The 22,886-nt window shown below is 38.9% G+C and overlaps 1 protein-coding gene across 3 annotated transcripts in view; it reads left to right on the forward strand.

Moving 5' to 3' along the window:
- The window catches only part of PSPC1 (paraspeckle component 1), a gene marked incomplete at its 5' end in the record, with an annotated part of 86,627 nt that overhangs the window by 56,924 nt on the left and 6,817 nt on the right, over positions 1–22,886 (forward strand). Inside the window, 2 exons of one of the 3 annotated variants that reach the window (XM_079721608.1) lie at positions 817–986; positions 3,116–3,585. The exons of the other annotated variants lie outside the window; for them this stretch is intronic. Of the exons in view, the coding sequence (XP_079577734.1) occupies positions 817–986; positions 3,116–3,301 (356 nt within the window). The 3' untranslated portion in view covers positions 3,302–3,585. Of the gene's footprint in view, positions 1–816; positions 987–3,115; positions 3,586–22,886 lie in introns of those variants that run through there. 3 annotated transcript variants of the gene reach the window in all.

A 22,886-nucleotide genomic window follows, 5' to 3' on the forward strand; every position in this document is an offset into this window, starting at 1 on the left:
AAAATGTTGTATTTGAGGCCATTATAAATGTATTACAGCTTAAACATTATTGCAGTTAACATGAAGCAGGTGGATGGATGTCTTTTGATGAAAAAATTTGAAGTATACGATTGTTCTCATTTCCAGAATTCCAGCATGTTGAAAAATTCAAACATCTGTATTAATATTTTATCTGTATTTGGTTGCAGTTGCTTTTAGAAATAAGTTTTGTCATGATGAATCATTTCAATTTTTTTGTTTGTTTCTATTGCATAGTTCTATATAAAGTTAAAAAAGAGTACCTCCTATAATTTTGGGAGATGTTCAGTAATTATATAAAAGCCAAGAATTTATTTACAGTGAACTGTGTGTGTGTGTGTGTATGTGTGTATGTATGAGGATATGGTTTCTCCCTTCACAATTTAATATAATTTACATGCTAGTATTTTTAGTCATGACTGTAAGAAAATCAAGTGGTTTCCTAAGTGCTAATCCTTTTGCCGTTAATTTAAACTGGTAGAAAGTTGTCACCACTCGTAAGGGAGTATTTGGTTAAAAAGCAGACTACAGCAACTAATACTGATTTTTTAAAGAAAACTTTCAAGCTTTTATAGTCTCAAATGTGCTAAAAATAATTGATAGTTTTCTCATTTGTTTTATGTACATTTGTTTAGCAAATATAATGCTCTATCAGAGTAGATAATTGAGTGTCCTATTCTCAAGGAAGTAAAATAATTTTGATAATAGTCTTGTTATATAGATTGCCTAAGTATTGTTAAATTTTAAATGTTTATCAACTAAGATAGGACAGCTCTAAGTATAGATTGTTTTACGTAGATGCGTTTAGCCCAGCACCTGCTGGTAACCAAGGTCCTCCTCCAATGATGGGTATGAATATGAACAACAGAGGAACTATACCTGGCCCACCAATGGGTCCTGGTCCTGCCATGGGGCCAGAAGGAGCTGCAAATATGGGAACTCCAATGATGCCAGATAATGGAGCAGTGGTAATGTATCATAAACATTATTGTGATTATATTCAGTAATATATACTTCTGCCCCAAAGGTAACTTCACACTTAACATAATTTGGCATCATTTGTTTTGTCAGTAACGATCAATATCCAGTGAAGAAAAGGTAATTTTGTGAAGTTAGATGGTGATTTATGAGAGGCAGTTTTTTAGTTTCCCAAGAGTTAGGATTATGATCCATGGCATGCTTTTGTACTTAAGTATATAGCAGATATATATGTTAATTCTAGTCATTTTACAGTGATTTAAATTTAATTTGTATACACCTCTTACCAGCATTCAATGTAATGGTCAAGTATTTTGTGATTGTGTTCTTATTCCTGTGTGAACTCCTTACCTTTGGTGGGGTACAAAACCTCAATATGTGTGAAAACACAGTTTTCTGTCATTTTTCATAAAAAAATCATTTATGAGTAATTTCAGAGAATTTAACTAAAAAATTTACATTAAAGTTTTAAAATATATTTTAAGCTTACATTGTATTCTTACTATAGACTTACTAATTTTAATTAAATTTGATACTAAATTTAAAGTAGACAATTTCATTTCTTGGTTTGAGAGTGTGAAGATATCTTTGTGTGGGTTAAATATTATAAAAACGTTTTTCAGTTGTAATTCATATTATATTTGAGAATCAGTGGCAAGACTGCTACTGTTTTTCATTTCCCTTAAAGTCTGTCACTATTTGAGATGTTATATTCCTAAGACATTTTCTCATTTAGTTCTTTTTAATGGTTGTCCTAAGTAACATTTAGAAAAGGGAAATTAGTTGATCGTATATTTGGAAAAGGCAGTTCAATTTTGGAACTGAAGGCGCCTTTGCTGCTGAGAAAGAAAAGGTGCTGCTGTTAAACGCAGACTGCCATCAGCTCTAAACCCTCCTGGTCTCAGAAACATGAGCAGTGAATGTGCGTCTTAGAACTGATGGATGCGGTGTTCTATTATTTTAAAATTTATTTACTTTAAATACAGTCCTTTAAGAATTTGGACAAATTGGACATGCTAACAGGTTTTTTAAATGAGTGTTAACATAGGGAGATAATGAAGCAGTGCCGTAATATCGACTGTGATCGGGTCAGATGTTGCATACTAATTAGTGTACCTGTTTCCTCCGTTGGAGGCTTATTTTGTAGTAAAATGTCTGAGAGCTAGTAAAAATTTGTAAATACTTTGGTTAAATTTTGTGTAGCATATAATCATCAGCAGAGAGTTAAAAGTAAAAGTAACTGGCCTGCTTTTCCATACCTCCCGCAGAAATGGTAAAGTTTATTTAAATATCCCCGTTAGTCTTTTTCACAGTGATATTTTACTGCTGCATGTAGGGAGTTCTGTTCAACCTTTGAGATTAATATATGTGGTTATTACTGTGAAGTTTTACAAAATACATAATTCAGGTGTTTTTATTCTGCTATTAATAGTACATGCTAATTGTCAGCTTTTAAAAACTAAATCTATTTTCCCAGTAATAGTCTTTCCAGAAAAACACCTCAGAAGTTTTCATACTGAAATTATAACTGTGTGTTTATACTCATGCTTTCTATGTTAAAAGCACTGCTACTGAAATTTTTATGTTTACTTTTTCAAACAATGTGATGCAAACAGTATTTTTATTACACGGCACTGTTACATGCAGTATAAACTTTAATGAAAAAGAGAGAGGGAATTATCTGGCCGTCCAGTGGTTAGAACTTGGCCCTTTCACTGCTGAGGGCCTGGGTTCAATCCCTGGTTGGGGAACTAAGATCCCACAAGCTGTGCGGCGCTGCCAAAAAAAAAAAAAATAATTAAAAAAAGAGAGATCAGAACAGTATAATAATAACTAATTAGGTTTAAGATGGCATTCACTTCATAAAATCAGTTCTTTTTTCATGAAATTGGGGCATAGCATTAGCAAAATGTAACTCTTCATTCAGATGCTTCTTTTATTTTTTAAACATAGTAACTAATTAAATTGCTCCTTTCTTCCTTCTATGTGTGATCCTGATTCTGCTGGACTTTCTGCTGAACTTCATGACACCACCACTTGGGATTTTGCCAATTTTTCTTGTCACTTACATTTGGCGTGTTCCAAATGGACTTCACATGTATTATGTGGTATTATATAGCACAATGATAGATTTCCACAAGGACCACCGTCTCAGATGGGCTCACCTATGGGTAGTAGAACAGGTTCTGAGACCCCCCAAGCACCGATGAGTGGTGTAGGTCCTGGTAGTGGTGGTCCTGGTGGTTTTGGTAGAGGAAGCCAAGGGGGCAATTTTGAAGGCCCTAATAAGCGTCGTAGGTATTAAACATTCTTTCATTCCTGACTACTTAGAGGAAAACAATACACTTGTACCTGTTACCTAGAAGTGGTTTTATTGTTATTGTATGTAGACGTTAAATTTTTTTTTTTTTGTAAAACTTGAGGTTTTTGTATTTTTCTTTATTCATAAGCTTTGTAGATTAGAATGGTAATGATGATACTCATCATTGTGAATGTTCAAATGTGTTTGTGACTTTAGCTAAATATAAGTATGCCATAGTACTGTGAACTCTATGTAGTTAATCTCAATAAAGAAATCATCTTGGATAATTTTAAAATGTTATTAGTGGTATTCTCTTATAGTTTTACTAAACTTTGCTGTAACAGTAATACTTTGGTTGCTTTAACTAATCCCAGCCATTTAAAAATGCAAATGATTTTCTGTTTTTTAGTTTGTGCAAGTTGCCCTGAAGATAGAAGCTTAGTGAAAACTGATGTCACTAAGGGGCAGACAGAGTAGTACATTGGGGAGGGCGGCGGGTATGGGGATTACATCTGTATGCACCATGGATGTCCTGTGAAATCAGAGTTGCTGTCTACATTTCATATAGATTCTGAATATTCAAATATTCTGAGGAGGAATATTAAGGATATCTTTGTCCTGTGCTGGTTTTTCCAAATAAATCTTTTGAATCTTGGAAAAAAAAAACCCTGTTTGAAGGCAAATCTCTTTTGCTTATAAAATAATGTCTTATTTTTAATCTTATCTGCTATTATTTATTTGGTATCAATATCTAGATCTTACCCTTTAAATTTTCTTTAAAATCAAACAATACTGTTAGGTTGGATGTTAGGTGAGGATTTGCTGTGTGATTTAGAAGAAATTGGGCATTTCTTGAGCATGTTGGTTTCTAGAAGTGTTCAAGGTGGCCTGACTCTGCAGGGTTGTGAATGTTCTTCTGTCGCTCAGGAGTCTCTCCAGCAAAACTTGTCTGACAGGTTAGGTGTGCTTGTCTCCCAGGAATACAGTTCAAGTGGTTATTTTAAAAAACAGAATTAACTTGAGTATGGCTAGTGTTATCGGAATCAGATCTCTCTACTGTCAAATACGTGTTTTGAAGATTGATTTCCAATAGTATGGAGAAACATCTTACCACATTGGGATTTTTATTCCAAAACAGAGTCCTCGTTATATTTAAAATTCTGTATGTTAGACATGTTTAATTTAGAATTACATTTGAGGAATTATGTATTTAATGTAAACCACAAATCTGAGGCATCGGTCATAGCTTAGTTATTTCTCACATAACATTTCAGTGTGTTAGTATATCATACTTTTAGCATTTTTCTGAAGAATAATGTGCTTTTTTAAAGTGAACAGTATGTAAATATTACTCATCTTTGCATGGTTTCTGTTTTTGCTGGAAGGCATACTTCGGAAAGATAGAACTTTGGTTACTTATTTAAATTCTTGCGTGAAAGCAGTTGAGTGTAAAGCGTGATTGAGATGCATGCTTTTGTATCAAACTTTTCTTATGTCCTATTTTATGTTCTGTTTTTTAGACACAACAGTATGGATGGAATTGTTTTCTAAAATTTGCAGTATTCTTTTGTTTTTGGCAAATCTTTGAAAACATGATATGGAGATTGTAAAATAATAATCAAAGACTATTCTCATCACGTTTTCCGTGAGTGTGAGTTGGCAGGGAGTGGGATTTGTTCTGATTTGTGACATTAATTGCAGTGTGGGGAGTTCTAAGATCAGTTATGATTTTTAAGTGATGTCTCTTGCACCTAAATACATACCTTTCCCATCATCTGTTATTTTTATTCATATAATCCTTAGGTAATGTTTAGCATTGTATTTTGCTTCAAAGCTGAAGTAAGATTGGGAGAAACTTTATCCTTGATGTTAATTCCAAGCTATCTTTGGCCAAGGCTGTGAAATTCTATACGATTCATTCAAGAACATTTGAAAGCATTGCACAAAGAGATGCCCTAATCTCCTGAACTTTCTAGTGTCCGGCTCACTCTGGCTCCAAGAACAGAGCTCTACACAGCTTTGTCCCTGCGTCGAGAAAGTCCTTGTTCCAGTTCTTACCAAGTTTACCCTGGGAACAGTCAGCTTCTGAGTGACAGTCAAGTGGAGCATCTGTGAATTGGTAGTTATTCAGTTTTTAGTGTTTTTGTCCAGTTAAACAACTCTGTGGCTCGCTCAGTCATTGTTTTTTCTTGTGAAAAAGTATACCAAGGAAGACATTTGAATGTCATTTGCTTAAAACCAGTAAATATAAAAATAAAGACTAGTACTAGCTTTTCTAAATAAGTGTGAATTTGTCATATATGCTCCCATAATTCTTTCCATAAAAAGATAATATGAAACAGTTTTAGTATTATAACATCACAATATTATGTTTCTTTTTGTGTAATGATTTGAAACACTGAATTTAAAGTCTGCAGGATTTAGGTTTCATATGCTATTATTAACATGCACAAATAAAGGAATACCCATTTTCCAGTTGTTTTATTTTAGCAATGTATTTTGTTAATTTCCCCCTTTTTGTTTATTTTGGGAATAAATGTATTCATTTTCTTCTTGACAGATCCAGTTTTTAAAGAACTATTGGTTCACTTGTATTTCATAAAGCCTAATTTGTTATTATTCATTGAGTTTTTGGATTTTTCTGCTTAAAATTAGTGCTGAGAGTTCATTGGAAGAGAGTAAATATTTGTTTTTAATCCTACAATATCAGTAATGGAGAAAAATATCTGTTTTACTTGGAATTGCCATTTAATAGAAATAGAGATTATCAGCAATGATAGTAACTGAATTGGATCTTGTTTCCCAAATACTAATTGAAATCATACCATCACATTTTATTCAGAAACGTACTTGTTGAATATTTCAGAAACTTGGTGTTATATGTAAACTCTATATAGTAATTGCTGAATGTCACGATGAATGGTTAATAGTCACTTAATAATTTGGGGTTGGGTTTATAATTACAACTTAGATTCTGGATGAGAGAAAGAACATAAATATGTGATTGAAGGGAAATGTTTTGTGAAAGAATGTGATCAAATGTATGTTTAACCTTTAAATAATTTGATATTTGGTGTCAAATGGCACTAGTCAGAAATGAAAGGGACACTTTACTTGGGAAAACAGGAAATTTCCTGGGGAGTAGTGTGATATTTAAATGTGGTGGGGTTTTTTTTTTTTTGATAAGAGTTCTGTTACAATATCTAATAACATGTTAAAATATATTCCTGAAATATGAGAGGGTAGCAGTGATTTTAAAGTCAGACTTATTTTCAAGAATAAGGGAGTGAACACCCACATACCTGACTCATAGATTCCACAGCTGTAAATGTTTTCCTGTCTTTACTTCCTAGTTGGTCAGATACTCCTAGACGGGGGCTCGTGGAGCTGGGGCAGGGGTGCTACTTCCAAGGAAGCAGCCAGGCCATCTCTTCAGTGGTGTAGCCCAGCGTGGGTTATTTCATCATAAATAAATCAGGATTAAATGAATTGACAGTAGTTTCATATTTTCCAAAAGTGTTATTTCCTTTCCAGCGCCCTTCACTACTAAATTTTGAAAAATGGGAAGCAGTTGTAATGTGAGTAAAGTACGGTTTCCCAGCTGTGTAAAATGAAGTATGCGCAGTTTCCCAGTTGGACGTGGTTAAGTAACTTATGGAATGTCACTCTGGGAAAACGGTGAAGAATTTCACTATTTTTAATAGTATCTGATCATAACTTGTTAAAATAGTTTGTTGACCTTTAAAATCAGGATTTATGCATTATATATTGTATTAGTTCTTTTTTTAATCAATAGCACCATCTTCTGAATGTAGGAAAAATGTTTTGAAAGTTTCTTTTGTTTCCTTGATTACTGAATAACATTATTACTGGTTGAAGTTTGAATCTTACATGACTGAATATTTAAAGGTCCAGAGTGCTATGTTCCCTTGGGAATATTATTTGACTTTTTATCTTTTTGTATAAAACCATGTTTGGATTATAAATATCTTTATTCCTTTTGGTTGAAACTTATTGTTATATTTTTATTTACCTGGTGGAATTAGCAGTGTGTACTTTTTTTTAAATGATATTTTCAGTAAGAGAAGCTTTTATTTTTTTGATGAAGGATACTGCATTTCTTAGAATAATATAGCCAGAGTTCATAATACACATTTTAAAAAATTCTTTTTCAAGTATATTGTATTATGGCTCAAATCACTTGTTATAGTTACCGACTCCTCCCTCTGCAACAGATACTCTATTTTATTGACTATGTTTATTTTAAAATCTTTAGTTAGAATTACTGTTTAAATTTGTCATTCTGAGTTAAAGTAATGAATTTCAAAAGAAGTGGTATTCTGCTTATAAGTAAAATGTCAGTTCTGTTTCATAGAATATAATCACCCAAATTTCATGCAAGGCACTTCTGTCTAAAAATTAAGACTCGAATTATTAAGATTAGGTAGAATTAAGATGTGTATTTAGTTTGAATACATGATTTTTTCTTTTTAATATTCCTTATCTTTTTAAAAGTATAAAAACTAAATAGTTTTTAGTTACTCATTAAATACAAGAGCCCTTCATTGATTGCTTCAGTAATAATGTAAGTGGATCTCATGTGTCTTAAATGATGGTCCATGTAAGTGTGGTGGTGGTGTTGAAGGTTTTGGAATTGATGTTTATTCCTGGAATTTGTTTCCAGCTCTGAAATTGTCATTACAAAATCAAATTCATTTTTATTATGTGTTATACATCTCGGTTTAAGGTAGAAAATTTATATATATGTAGTAGTATAAAAAACTTAAATGAGTAGCTGCAGAAATCCGTAAAGTTTCATGTCATATTTTTGTGATTGGATCTGTAAGACACTTTCTTCCTGGAGTTCTGACTTCTTTTATGCAAAATGTCAGCCAACCAGACTTCTGTGAATGAGATTTTGCATATGTTTATCTTTGCCATGTTTGGCCCAAGTTACATACATTTTTATTTTTGTATGTTTGTTTAAAAAATTTATTTTCTGCAAATCATCCATATTATGTAACATGAAAATAGAGAAACCATCTTATTGTACATTTTGCCAGAATAATTTTAGTTAATTTCTCCTCAGGGTATATTTAAATTATTAGATAATGTAAATTCATATCAAATGTGATACAAGTGTGGCCTTGTGTTTTTATATATTAAGAAAAAGCAAACAACTTGACATGGTGATTTTCTTTTAATAATTTCTGATCTTTTTAGTGTTGGGGGCAGTAGTAACTTGCTCAGTGGCTGTTTATTCTATAATGTTCACTCTTTGAGTTGGTTAGAACATTTACATCTTCATGGATGTGGTCAGAATATCTTAAACAGAATAACTATGGAGCCAGCAGTTTAGCAAACTGAGCATAATAGTTGGAGTAATTGTCTACAAAACGGTACTTTCTCAGTCAGAAAGAATTTATGGGGAGCCATGTCATTCAGAATTTCACTGTATTCATGTATTTGTTGTACTTACTTTGTATTGAGAGGTCCTAGTGCATTCTGGACCCTTTCCACGGCTGAGATACAACAGTGGGGGAAAAAAAATCCCTGCTTTAAATTAAAATACAGGAGCCATGGCTGTCCCTCTAAATTGATGGCTCTCCCACATAAGTGTGCATTAGAATCACCTGGAGGGCTTATTAAAACACAGATTTCTGGGCTGCACCTCAAGAGTTTCTGATTCAGCCCGTCTCAGGTGGGGCTAAATAATGGGCATTTCTGACAAGTTCCCAGGTGATACCGATATGTTGGGTCTGGGGACCTCACTTTGAGAACCTCTGCTTTTACAGTGTTACTCTAAAGAGGCACAGTAACATTTTTGGTTGGTTGATTTTTGTTGGTGGTGGCATACATGATTGTCCTGGTACGTTGTGTATTCTGTAGGACCCCTGGCCAATTGTTGAGACAAACTAAAACACTCAAGCTTTCCCAGCTCCTGCCAACTGGCAAGAACTGCAAGAAGTCCATTATTCTTGACCAGGCTATGCCATGGCTATTGAGTGCTGCGTCTTAGACATAACGTGTGTTTATTATATAATGCTCTTTTTGAACTGGGATTTTATTGTTGTGTTCACAAATCTAGTTAATTCAAGTGAAGAGGGAATACAGAGAAATATAAATACATTTTGAAAATTTTGTAAAGTTTTTCACTTAACTGATTTTCAACTCTCCTTACCAGTATGAGAATGAAACGGTGTAATAATTTGTTTTTGTGTTAGTGTATTTGAACATGCGTGGGCCAGATGACAGGTGAAGGTGCTAGAAAACTCCTGATCTTGGCTTACCATCCTGGTAAATATGACACTATTTTGATGGATTAAAATGACAGCCTTTGTGTGAGCTCATCTTTTGCTTTTCTAGATTGAGGATAAAGATTTGATAAATGTATTTTCTAAGACCATGAATATATTTACTAAATGTAATTTCCTTTGCTTTGCAGCTTCGATTTTCGTTACTCACTTTAGAAAGTAATGCCCACTGAGGAGTTCAATAAATGGGAATTGTTAAGTAATTTTAAGCTGTAAAGAGCTATAACCTGCCTTGTGAGACTTTACAAAGATTTATGCTAACGTATATATGTGATTGGAAGTCTATTCAAAACCATATAATACGTTGAAACAATGAAATTGGTCCATAATGAGAGCACATAGTTAATATATTGACAATAGTTTCTTCAAAAAAAATTGTGACTGTGGTAGTGCAAAGAAATAATCGCTTGGTTTGCAGCCTTCTAAATATCTCGGAAGATAGTTTCTAAAACATCGTGGTGTGTGTTAGCTAAGAATATCTGTGCATAGAAAACAAGTGTGGAGACTTGTTTCTTATTGTAACCCAGCTGTCTCCTGGGTGCCTCTCTGTCCTGCTTCCCACAGACTAACCCTAACACCAGGAAATCCACTTTGACCAAGCATTTTTCTGTTTTTGTGAGACAGAAATGGGTGTGGCTCTGGGAAGGCATGTTATCTGTGATCAAGGAAGTCCTCTCGTCCATAGACCCTGCCCTCATTTTTATTAAGGATTCAGATTCCTTGCTCCTTGGGAGTCCAGGACTTAGGAGGCTCAGCTTCTACCCCAAGGTGACTCATTAACCTATTTTCCAGCAGGAATTCTCGTGCAGGATAATGAGAGTAAAGCTTTGTTTCATCCATCCTCTAAAGCAAATTTATGTGGATAGATTTCTAGATGCATTTGTTTTTCTTGTTTAACTGTTGATTACTAGTTTTCTTCAACCAAAATATGATTTGAAGTCCTGTGGCAGTACTTGGACACTCCAGTGAATTATATCTCTGCAGAAGTCGGTGCTTAACTATGTTTGGGCACATGAATGCAGAAAAATGATAAATTTTGAAGAAGGAAACTGTCTTGCATTTCTGTTTCCAGTCTGTACATTAGTGAATTTTTCTGACTCAGACTGTGATTTCCCTGTACTACTTGCTGCCTCCACCCTCCTGTGTTCAGCACCCCGCCATTATCCTTCTAGGGAGTCATAAAAGGGTTATGATCTGTTGCTGCTATTTAGACTTATGCATGATAATTTATTAGGAAAATTTAAAAGACCTTGTTTTTTTTGCTTCTTAGCTGTGTATTATGCTTAATGGACCTTTGTCTGGAGCCATTAAATCTTGTAAAATATTTGTAAGAGGGTGATCAGAAGTTCTTGCTCCGATTTGGGGGGTGGGAAGTACAGTATAGAAAATACATATTCACATTCTTAATTTCTGCCTTGCAGTGTAATGTGCTTATATTTGAAGAATAGTAAATCCATATCCTAGTATTTGTGCCTCTAGTGTTAGAGGTAAGGTAAGCTAAGGTATTCACATTACGATCTTTTAGACCTGACTGGATGAATTCTCTGGGTTAAAAATACAGATCTGATAATTTGAATTATCTTGCAATTATTTGAACAATACGGAAGACTGCCTGTCACAACCAGTTCCTAGTCATTCTTTTTTTTACAGGTCATATGAGTATAATACACATATTAAATAATTTAGCAACATGTAAAACAGTACTGGTTTCAACAGTTGCCATGTTGGCAGTGGTATCTTGTGGTCTGGGCACTGCAGATGCAGCTGTGCACAAAGCACACCAGCCTTCAGCTCCCTGGCACTTGCATTCTAGATCTGGAGAAACAAAGTGACATAATTGAGGTAACTTATCACCTGGTCATCTGGGTAGAGAAACTGACAGCTGCTTTAGATAAGGAGACTGGAAAATGACTATCTCAGGAGATAAGGGACAGCATCCTCTTTGATGTAGTCCGTGTTGATGGAAGGGAGTTGTCGTGGGCTGGGTGGTGCAGTCAGTCGACTGTAGGAGCCCCACTCGTGTGGCGGCCACGGGTCACTGTTGGGCCTTCGCCATGGGATGGGTGAGGCTGGGGCTGGGTTTTAATTGTATTATAATTACCTTAAATTCCGTTATCAATACAGTGTAAAGCATGTTCGGAACAACTTGGGTGTGTGAATTTACTTTTGCATCTTTAATGAAATCTAAATACACATAAGTATTGAAGAAAATTTACCATTTGAATTAGATGTGTAAAATATACACAGAATTGCAAAGACTTAGTATGAAGAAAAGAATGTAAAATATCTCAGTTTTTCATATGGCTGCTTGTTAAAATGATAATATTTTGGGTATATTTCGTTAAATAAAGTATACTGTTAAGCTAATTTCATCTGTTGCTTTTTTCCCCCTTCAATGTAGCTTCTAAGAAATTTAAATTTTCTTTTGTTTACATTATTTTTCTTCTGGGAAATGCTGGTCTAGGATAGTAACTGCCAGATTTTATTCTTTTCCTTACATGATTTTAATCCCCTAATCTTGTTACATGGTCTGTAATTACGAATCTGTTTATTTTTATCTTTTAAAATGAATAACTTGAGGTTGAACTTCAGGGTTTGCTAAGTATATGCTCACCATGAGGTGTCAGGGTGAGATTGCTTTCCTGTAGGGTGATTAGCTGGTGTTTTGTATGGGAGTGGCAGACCGGGCAGAGCTCCCAGTTCTCAGGAAGTAGTTGTACACATTGTCTGCATTTTACTCCCTTCACTTTTCTTGCTTTTCTTTTGTTTATTTTCTATGATACTCTCTTCATAAAATATTTAATATTACAAGTCCTGAAGAAAATTTATTGTTGTACAGGATTTCTCCTAAAACTTTGTGTGAAATTTTCGTCTTCATTTATTTACTTACTTTAATGCAGGATGTCAGCTCTGAGAAAGTAGGACCTTATCCATCATTTAGTGATTTATCCTCACTTCCTAGCAAGTCCTTATTAAATGCTTGTTCAGTGAATGAATGACACCAACTGTAGGACAGACTCTGTATTTACTAACTGGAATACAAAAATGAACAAAATATGGCATCTGCCCTTTTGGGATTTGGAGTTTATGGATACATGTAGAGTTGTAAGCAAACCTTTAGACCAGGTGGTAGTAATGAAGCAACTGGGAAATGCTCTGAAAACCCAGAAGCGAATATCCACTCACGCTGGGAAGATTTCACTAAGATGATCACTTGTGAGCGAGTCTGGAAGGTGAGTAAGTACTTGCCCGTCGTAGGTTTCTAGGCGGGAGCGGGAGGGAGGGCTGTGGGGTGGTGAGGATGAGGCTGGGGCGTCAGGGAGCAGGTAAGAGACGAGGAGTGAAGGCGGCTCCAAGCTGTGGAGTCTGGACTTCACCGAGAAGGTGAGGGAGTGGGAGTCGGGACAGTTCTGAGCGCAAGAGTGGCTGGGTCGTAAATAGAGAGGCGGTAGACTGCACAGAGCACCGGTGCACTCCCCGGCCCCGCTCCCAGCTGCACACGCTGCTGGGAAGGATCTCTGGTATCTGTGAGGGTTGTTCAGATTCCAGACAGAACCATGTCACATGTAGAGCATGTTTAACAGACCACAGTCGCCCTTGTGTCCCTGGGTTCTGTATCCACGGGTTCAACAGTTGATTGAAAATTTGGAGGGGAGGAGGGGAATTCCAGAAAGTTCCAAAAAGCAGCCCTGAATTTGCCACAGGCAGCTGTTTCTATAACATTTCCTTTGTGTTTGGTACTGTAAGTGATCCGAAGAGGCGTAGTGCACAGGAGGGTGCGCGCAGTTTATATTCAGATCCTGCGCCGTTTTATAGAGGAGACTTGGACATCCGTGGAGTTTGGTATCTGAGGGGTCCTGGAACCAGTGCCCTGCAAATACTGAGGGCGACTGTAGTGATTTGGTGGGAGAGGGAGATGCAGGGTGGCTTTGTAGCGTGTGGTGTGGGGGCTGGGCTGGTGGTGATGCCCTTTGCCGAGACACGGAAGGTAAGTGTTCAGGACTGGGGGCGGGTGTGGCTGCTCTAGGGAGAGGGAACGCATGTCCACTGGGTTTTGTAATATTTTGGTTTTGAGTTCCTGCAGTGGTTTGTTGGGGTTTTAAAAACGGTATAAAGCTTCTGTACCTGGTAAACAGTGACCTCTCGAGGCCCTGTCATCTATCACTGAAGGTGACTACAGTACCCTCCTATCTGGTCCTGCTTTTACTGTCGCTCTTGGACTTATTCTGCACATAGTATCTTGTGCTTCCTTCTGAAAAGTCCCTCTGCTGTTTCAAATGCACTATTTCCCGTCTGAATTAGACCCCAGCTGGTCTCACAGGCCACAGGGCTTTACTAGATCTGCTCTGTGTGTGTCTCCAACCCCACCGACCTGCTGTCTGTTGCTCAGTGAGCACTGAGATGTCTCCTCTGTCTCCAGAGGTCCTTTAAGGAAGAGCCTTTCCCCCACAGAGCTGGATGCCACCCCGCCTCATTCGTGTCGCTGTCTCAGTGTATGACGCTCATTTGTGCTGTGTGTGCATTCTATTCATCTTTTATCAGTGTTCCCAGTATCATAGCACAGTTGGCACTTGCATGTCTTGAGCTGGTCTGAGGAAAAATCCAGGAGGAAAATAGGGAGTAGTGGCATAGATTTGAGCTTTCAGTACCAGCTGATGTGTGTGGACAAGAATCCCAGGTTGCTTATTCATTCAGTAGACGGTTATTGAGCAATTTTTGTCTCAGCCTGTGCATAAATAATGAAGAAAGTGGAATTGGTCCCTGCATACTGTGTGCTTGAAGTCAAGTGGGTGGTGAGAGAAACCAGGGGGAGAAATGCAAGTTCTTAGACAACTGTCATCATAGTGGAGACTCAGAGCAAGAAAAGCCAGCAGAGAATGTGAGGGAGGCCCAGTGTTTAATAGAATTTGGGAGAGTCCGTACGTACCCTTACGTGTGTCTCCATAGAAATGTGTCTAAGAAGAAAGTATGAGGAGAAAGAGGGAAGGAGAGCAAAAGTAAAGGGAGTGATTTGGGTTGGATGGAGGGGCGGGGAGGTAGTTGGTGGTATGGAGAAGGACAGGCGTCTCACAACTGGAACAGTGCTCAAGGGGCTCCTAAATCTTTCAACTTAAGAGCTCTCAGGGCACATTTTGTGCATTAGCTGAGCTGCACACTGGAGCTTGGTGTTGGAGGACCCCCAGGCATTGGGGGGAAATGGAAGCAGTTTATAAAGTGTTCTCTCCAGGAGAGTCAGGTTTTTTCTAATTGAGTGTGAACCGAAGGCAAAACATAGTTGGAAGAAACTTTTCTCTTTTTCGGTCTTTTGTGTTGATAATTTCTGTTCAAGTATGTGTAATTATTCCATACTCTGAGGGGTCCTTAAGGCTCCCGGCTCCCTTCCACTCCATCCTGTTTTTTACTTGTTTGCTTCCATTATTGTGGTCTTTTGCTTAACATTTATTACTGTTCAATTGGGTGGATTTGAAGAATTTTAAAATTTACTTATGAAATAGGCATTGTTTGCTTTTCTGGGTTGCCTTTAAAATGTTTCTAGAACATAGATTAACCCTTTTCTTAATTACATCATAGATAGTAGTTAGTTCCTGCATTTTGGTTTTTGCCTTTTGTTTGCTAAACATAGTATATTCTTGTAAGTCTCCTTACTAGATATTTTACAGTGAATACAAATTAATGTGTGCAAGTTAGGAAGCATGGGGTTGCCATCGTCTGGGGACCTGCAAGAAGCAGTTTTCTGTTTTGAGATTTTTTTTTCTCTCCTTGACCTCAGAGCTGCTGAAAAGTTGGGGGATAAATGTATAATGCAATATTTGGAAAGGTTTGAAAAGTTTTTCTAGTTTACATTATGGTGCCATTTTGGTTAATAATCAGCATGTTACAGTTGCATATATTGTCTGACTTCTATCAGAGGCCAAATAAATGTAACCAGGCCGAGTTAGACACTTTTAATTACTTTTTTCTATAAGCTAATATGTAGTATTTGAAATACAAGTATATTTTAATACATTTATTTGAACCATGGTTAAATTTTCTATATACTTAATAGTGTAGAAATAATTGGTTTTTAAGACCAATTAATTAGGTGTTTGAACTATTGAAGTTTTTCATAAATTTTTCCCCAGCATCCTTTATCTTTACCGTTTCCTCAGTTTCCATTATTCTTCATCACCGTCTTTATGTGGCTCCCTCCTCACCCCAGACCCCCCTCTGGAGGCCTCCCTTTTCTGCTTCCACCTGAGCTGTTGCTGGTAGAACAGCAGTGGCGACACTGACACCGGCCCCTTCGGCTCCAGTGCTTTTCTGGATCGTAGGTGAGATTACCATTGAGTGAACACTGGAGAATTCGTTGTGACAGTTAACTACAGTTCTTTTCCTGTTTGTCCCTTAATAGTTCTTTTCTTTTGGATGGCCTGTGAACACACATACACTCAGACAGCATGGGTTCTAGTGCTACAATGAGTGTTGCTTTTTTTAAAAGGAATTTTATCACATCATTAAAAATAACATAGGGGCCTCCCTGGTGGCGCAGTGGTTGAGAGTCCGCCTGCCGATGCAGGGGATACGGGTTCGTGCCCCGGTCTGGGAGGATCCCATATGCCGCGGAGCGGCTGGGCCCGTGAGCCATGGCCGCTGAGCCTGCGCATCCGGAGCCTGTGCTCCGCAACGGGAGAGACCACAACAGTGAGAGGCCCGCGTACCGCAAAAAAAAAAAAAAAAAAAATAACATAGGTATTAAAATGCGAATTTAATGTACACATTTTGTTGCTGTCATATGATAACTTGGATATATGTTAATACTGTATTTTTCAATAAAATAAAGTGATTTTTAAAAAATGTGTAGGGCTCACGAATGAATTGTAAGGGAATATGTTATTGTTATATTTGGAAAGAGCCTAGGTTAGTATACGCTGAAAGTGGCTGGTGATTCTGAATCACTGATTCTGAAGAAGGTCTATCAGCTACATTCAGAAAGTATTTGCTTGTTTTAAGACCAAAGCAGCCAGTGTGGGGTAGACACGAGGTGCTCCTGTTCTTGAGCAGCTTTGACTCTCTCGGTTAGAATCCAGCACAGCAACTAAAGGACAGTGCAGGAAAGTGGGGTGAACACCAGCAGGGTAGCACCTTTTAATAATCAGCTTGAGGCTTGTGTTACATCTGCATGAATTGGGAAGCAGAAGAGACGAAAAATTCAAGAAAGCACGTGTGAATATAGAATGTCTTGGAATCTTGTTATCAGAAAAGAATGTCTTTTGTTGTGATGGGCTCATTGGAGTAGGTTACCTGTATCCCATTCCCCGTTTTGAAACATCACCTGCTGTGTGCACAGTTCAGTGGCGGAGCTGGGTTTACTTGGAGACTTGATGTATTACACATGGAACGTGTTGTCCACGATTGTTACAGGGAGTTTGGAGAAGAGAAATGGAAATGAGATAAACTGGGAAGGATTTGCAAAGGACGAATGAGAGGGAATGTTGTTGCTTAGGGTGGGGGTTAGAGGACCCTTCAGAACACAAGGGGAGAATTACTGAATGAGCGTGTCCAAGGGTTTGGGGAGGTAGAGATGTCCGAGCGGCATCTCCAAGGGTGAGTTACATCTTGTTTTAGAAGCAGGTGGCAGAGAGGGCCCATGACGCACAAAGGCCGGGGGCTAATGAAGGTGTGTGAAGCAACGAGTTAGCGAAAATGAGACTGGAAAACTAGTCAGCTCTTACTCCATGATACAGAACCACTAGGAGGTTTTTGGCAAGAGAGTGAGAGTCCTGAGACTTGTATTTCATAAAGGTTAACTAGATTACTCGTGGAAGGATGGCTTTGTACTCAGACTGCAGGCAGGACAACCAGCTGAGATCTGGAAAAGGATTGGAGAAGAAGAGTAGGAATCAAGATGTATCGGTGAATTTTAAAATGGTCAGAATATGGTGGTTGATTGAATGTTGAGGAGGTTACATGGAAGAAAGCAGGCAAGAATGACTGGTTTTGAACCCCAAGGCAGGTAATTTTGGTGCTACCAACCCGTAGGAATAGAGCAGCAAGGTCAGGATTGAAGGTCTTCAGGTCCTTGTGACGTCTGGAAAGGGTGCTGCGTATGTAAAATCATTCTGCTTAGGAAATGGTCTTGGCTTAAGAATTCTGATTGTCATCAACAAAGTAAGCACCAGTTGATGAATGAAAGTATGAAACAAATAGTTCACCAGTGCAAAAATTATAGAGGTTGGGGGCTGATACACTCTTCACACATCTGTAGGTGGCTGTTTAGGTCAACCTTGAAGCTTTTGGTGGACTGAGCCTCATATTGGAAGCCTTTAAGGCTTCATAGAATACCGCCAATGCATTCATTAATTACAGACAAAAGCACTTTATATAAATGGGCATTTAATACAAATTACTCATTTTATTCATACTTGGTTAATGGCCAGCATGAAGCAATGTGGAAACCAGGGGTGGATTAACCCCTATTTTCTTATTCCTCAAGCTTAAAAGTTAGCCTAAATAGGTCCTGTACTGTAGCCTCATTCAAGCCCTTCTTGGAGATCTAGAAATAATCCTTTGCACACCATTGTATTTTAGAAATCATTAACAGCTAATAAAAATCAACTAGCCTTCAGATACTATTGATAGCATAAACTAATTCAATATATTTTTGAGTGTTTTGAATAATATGCATCTGGTACACCAACGTGGAAATGAAAGATGGTACACAGTGAAAATTTCTTTGTGCTGTCTGCGCATCACCCAGCTTCTCTATCCAGGGTCAGCTGTGGTTACTAATTTCTTATGTATCCTTCCGGAAGTTTCTGTGCATTCCCAGGCATATTTGTATACATTCTTAATACATATGTAAGCACACTGTATACACTTTACCATTTGCCTCACAATATTCTGTTTTGGATATTGTTCTAAATCAGTGAGTATAAGAGAGATCCCTCTCTCTCCTTACACTTGCTGGTAGGCCATTGTTAGGTATGTTTACCAGATCTTCTGGGGACAGTGTTTCATTGATACTTTTCTTTTTTTTTTTTTTTTTTTTTGTGGTACGCAGGCCTCTCACCGCTGTGGCCTCTCCCGTTGCGGAGCACAGGCTCCGGACGCGCAGGTCCAGCGGCCATGGCTCACGGGCCCAGCCGCTCCGCGGCATGTGGGATCCTCCCAGACCGGGGCACGAACCCGTGTCCCCTGCATCGGCAGGCGGACTCTCAACCACTGCGCCACCAGGGAAGCCCTCATTGATACTTTGTTTTTCCCCGTTATATGCTTTATAGCATGTTGTTGGATACATGGGATACAGCATGTGTGTGAATATGTCTATAGCATAAAATTTCTACTAGTTGAATCACTTGGTCATTGGGTATGTGTGTTTTAATGTTTTTTATTTTTAAAATTTATTTATTTTTGGCTGCGCTGGGCCTTCGTTGTCAGGCTTTTCTCTAGTTGCGGCGAGCGGGGGCTACTCTTCGTTATGCGCGGGCTTCTCACTGCGGTGGCCTCTCGTTGCGGAGCACGGGCTCTAGGCGCGCGGGCTTCAGTGGTTGTGGCATGTGGCCTCAGTAGTTGTGGCTCGTGGGCTCTAGAGTGCAGGCTCAGTTGTTGTGGCACACAGGCTTAGTTGCTCCACGGCATGTGGGATCTTCCCAGACCAGGGCTCGAACCCGTGTCCCCTGCATTGGCAGGCGATTCTTAACCACTGCGCCACCAGGGAAGTCCATTTAATGTTTTGTAGATGCTGTGCTGCCTGTCCTTACTGTGGACAGTGAGAACTTAACGTTATTCCCACCGGTCCCCAGCCAAGGGCATAAAGGCAGTAAAGGTCAGATGTGGATAAGAACTGATGGCCTCATTGCAGGTAGTAGTAAGAGTTTAGGAATAGAAGTTACACGCGTGAACTGGGGAGAGCCTTGAAGAAGCCTAAAGTTGGCTAATGAGAATTGCAAGAACTCTTGTGTTTCAAATATTAGGTTACATAAGTAGATGCCTATTTCATTAAATAAACTGTGTTAATGTCCTGGGGAGAGTTACCTGTAAGAGTTTTAAATGACGTGGTGAATATTAACAGTTTCCCTTACTAGAGGTACCGCGTGAGTTTAATAATGGCTCAGTGTATTCTTTGTGATAGAGGAGGGCATTTGACTCAAATTCAGAAATCTTCATTTAAAAAAAATTCTACAGTTCTTCAGCATGGGAATGAATACTATTAACACTGGTGTGCCTGACTTGAAGTTCCTTTCTTAAATATCAAGAATAGGAAGAATTGAAAAGTCTGTCTTTTAGAAGAATCCTTCCCCTCCCCTTTGCTGTTCATATTAAAATTTCACTTTGAATTTTAAATCTTGTATTACTTGGAAATACTGGAGGGGGAGATACTTCATTTACACACCAAAAAGGTGGAGTCTCTAAGCTGTATTTTAAGTTAGCTTTACCTAGAATTAATAAAATCTTAAAAAATACTTGTGTTCATTCCCAAAGAATTATGGTTTGTTATTCAGTGAATTATTATATATATTTGAACACTTCATAGCAAAATGCAACGATTTTTTTAATTAAAAAGTTTCTGTCTCTTAAGATAGTAATTATGTGTACTTTGTACACCCAAGGACTGAATGAGTACAGTTTGCTGTTTGAAAAATTGGAATCCCCTTGGTCACAGGTCACTTTTTCCAGTATCCATTGTCATTGTGAAGTGTTCTCTCTCCAAGGTGTGACCCGAGAGGAACGGTGGTTTTGTTTGCTCATGCGTCGTGGGTGTCAGAGCAGGTGAGCAGTGTTCTCCAGCACGTGGTGTGGCCGGGCCAGGACCGTGCACACAGGAGTGCACATCACTGGGCTGGGGAGACAGATTTGTCCATTTTAGCTCAGACAGCTGGGGAGGCCTCCCTGGGCAGGAGGCGGCTTCTGAGCTGATGTGAGTGACAGGAGGAGGAGACTTGGAAAGTTGGACTTGAAGGTGAGCCCAGTTCAAGCTGAGGGCGTACCATTTAGCAAGGAAGGGATTGTGGCTGGAATGGAGTGAACCAGCCCAAGGGTGTTCTCAAGCCCTCTTTTTTTCCCATTTTTGTCTGATCGAGATCCCCAACCCTCCCATTCAGTGAAACTTCAGCACCACGAATAGCTGTTTATATACTGTGTTTGTGCTTTACACATAAAATGAGTTAAGATTTTTGCCATCTAACTCATTTTCTCCCTCTAGGGGCCGTTCTGGCCCATTGAGAACACAAGACTAGAGCAGCATGTGCCAAGGCCACAAGGTTCACTTGATGAAATGCGAAGCCGTAGGAAAGGCTTGGGCTGGGCAGTGATGCGACCTGGTTTATGGTTCAGAAAAGACTTCTGGCTGCTCCCGGGGACTTGACTGAAGGAGACCCCAGGGGGCAGGCAGACCATTCAGACCAGTCCAGAGAGGTGGACGGTAGCTGGGCTTGGTCCACCAAGGCTATTAATGACCGGGATACGGAAGAGGAGGGAGAGGAGGTGGGCACCGCATTGATGATCATAAATAAAAGGCGTCTGTTTAATGCTCAGGGCAGCTCGGGGCAGGTGCCCCCTGAGACACACAGGGAGGTTACCTATGGGCCCCACTGAACTGTAGCCAGGAAACGGAAGGAGAAACTTGAGTCTGATTTTTCAACTTAGATACCATTTAAGTTTCCTATTTTTCAGTCATTTGGATATAGCTAGATGATCACACACACACACACTGATTTACAGTGGTCAGAGCTGCAGAGTTATTTCAGCTTCCTCCCTCCCTCCCTCCCTCCCTCCTTCCCTCCTTCCTTCCTTCCTATATTTGGCCGTGTTGGGTCTTCGTTGCTGCGCGCAGGCTCTTTTATATTTTGTGCCTTTGATTCCAGACTTATTTCTGGGGAGTCTGTTTAAACGCCTGCCTACGCTTTTTTGCTTTACTGCAGTAGGACTGCTCATGCATTAGTATGTGAACAGTTTCAGTTGAATTCCATTTGTTTCTGTTAGAATTCAGTGATTCTGAACCACCGTATTGAGGGATGCTGCTGTGAATACCCTAAGGCGTAGGGGCTCTCGTTGCACGTGCTCACTGCATTTGGTTGAATCCTGAACAGGCAGCTTTTCCAGGCTCACACTGGAGTTAAGTCACAGTGAGATTCTTTAATATCACACAGTTTTTTTGTCAAAGATGAGTGTTCTCGTAAGCCTTCGTGGTGACTGAAAGCGGGAAGTAGCATATATGGTCTAAAAAAAAGGGAGTCGAGGGGGCTCTGAGGCACCCACACCACTTGGGAGGTCCTGTCTGGCTTTGAGGAGGGGGCTCGGGGTCCCCGGCCAAGCAGTGGGACAGGGGGCAGCCTCCGAGCTTTGCTGAGGCGGGTGTATTGCGTGTTCAAATGATGTAGAGACACAGAAAGTTAAGAAGTGAGATTTATGACTGTATTTTATGGGGTTTTTATGCCTTGTTTTTGTGTTTTCTGTTAATCTGGTTTGCACAGTCTTAATTTCTCAAACTCTGGTAAATCAGTAACCAGGAAATTCTGTGCATTTAAAAAATATGACACAAGATTTTTTTTTAAACTCTCCCTTCCGTTTTTAGACTTTTCAGTCCCTTTTAAAATATTGATTGATTGATTGATTGATTGATTGATTGTACGCGGGCCTCTCACTGCTGTGGCCTCTCCCGTTGCGGAGCACAGGCTCCGGACGCGCAGGCCCAGCGGCCATGGCTCACGGGCCCAGCCGCTCCGCGGCATGTGGGATCTTCCCGGACCGGGGCACGAACCCGTGTCCCCTGCATTGGCAGGCGGACTCTCAACCACTGCGCCACCAGGGAAGCCCTCAGTCCCTTTTTTTAGATGAAATGTTGGCATCTTGTGTTCAGAACAAAGCATTAAAATGTTTAACCACGTCAGTGTATTTTCATGTAAATACCATTTAGGACACACTAACTCAGAAGCAGTTCCCAGCAAGGAGGGCTTGGCAGAAGGTGCCCAGGGTGTAAAAGAGCATCCTGGCCTCACCACTGACAGCGCAGCACCTGTTTTTTACCCTGTATTTAAGTACATTTAAATAGGTGATCAACTCATATTAAACTTGTTTGGTGTTTGAGTAGTTTATCGCCAGTACAACATTGTGATGTTATTTACTACATATGAATGCATAATGGATTCTGCCAGAAATGTTTTTCCTAGTTTGTTGATTTACATGGTATCTTCAAAGTAAGTAACAGTAGATGCTGTTTTTAAGTGGTTTTAAGTATATGTTGAAAAATAAACTTATTATCCAAAATAACTCTGATAATTGTCAAATTATCATCT

The sequence above is a fragment of the Hyperoodon ampullatus genome (assembly GCF_949752795.1).
Source record: "Hyperoodon ampullatus genome assembly, chromosome: 16".
NCBI classification, from domain to species: domain Eukaryota; kingdom Metazoa; phylum Chordata; class Mammalia; order Artiodactyla; family Ziphiidae; genus Hyperoodon; species Hyperoodon ampullatus.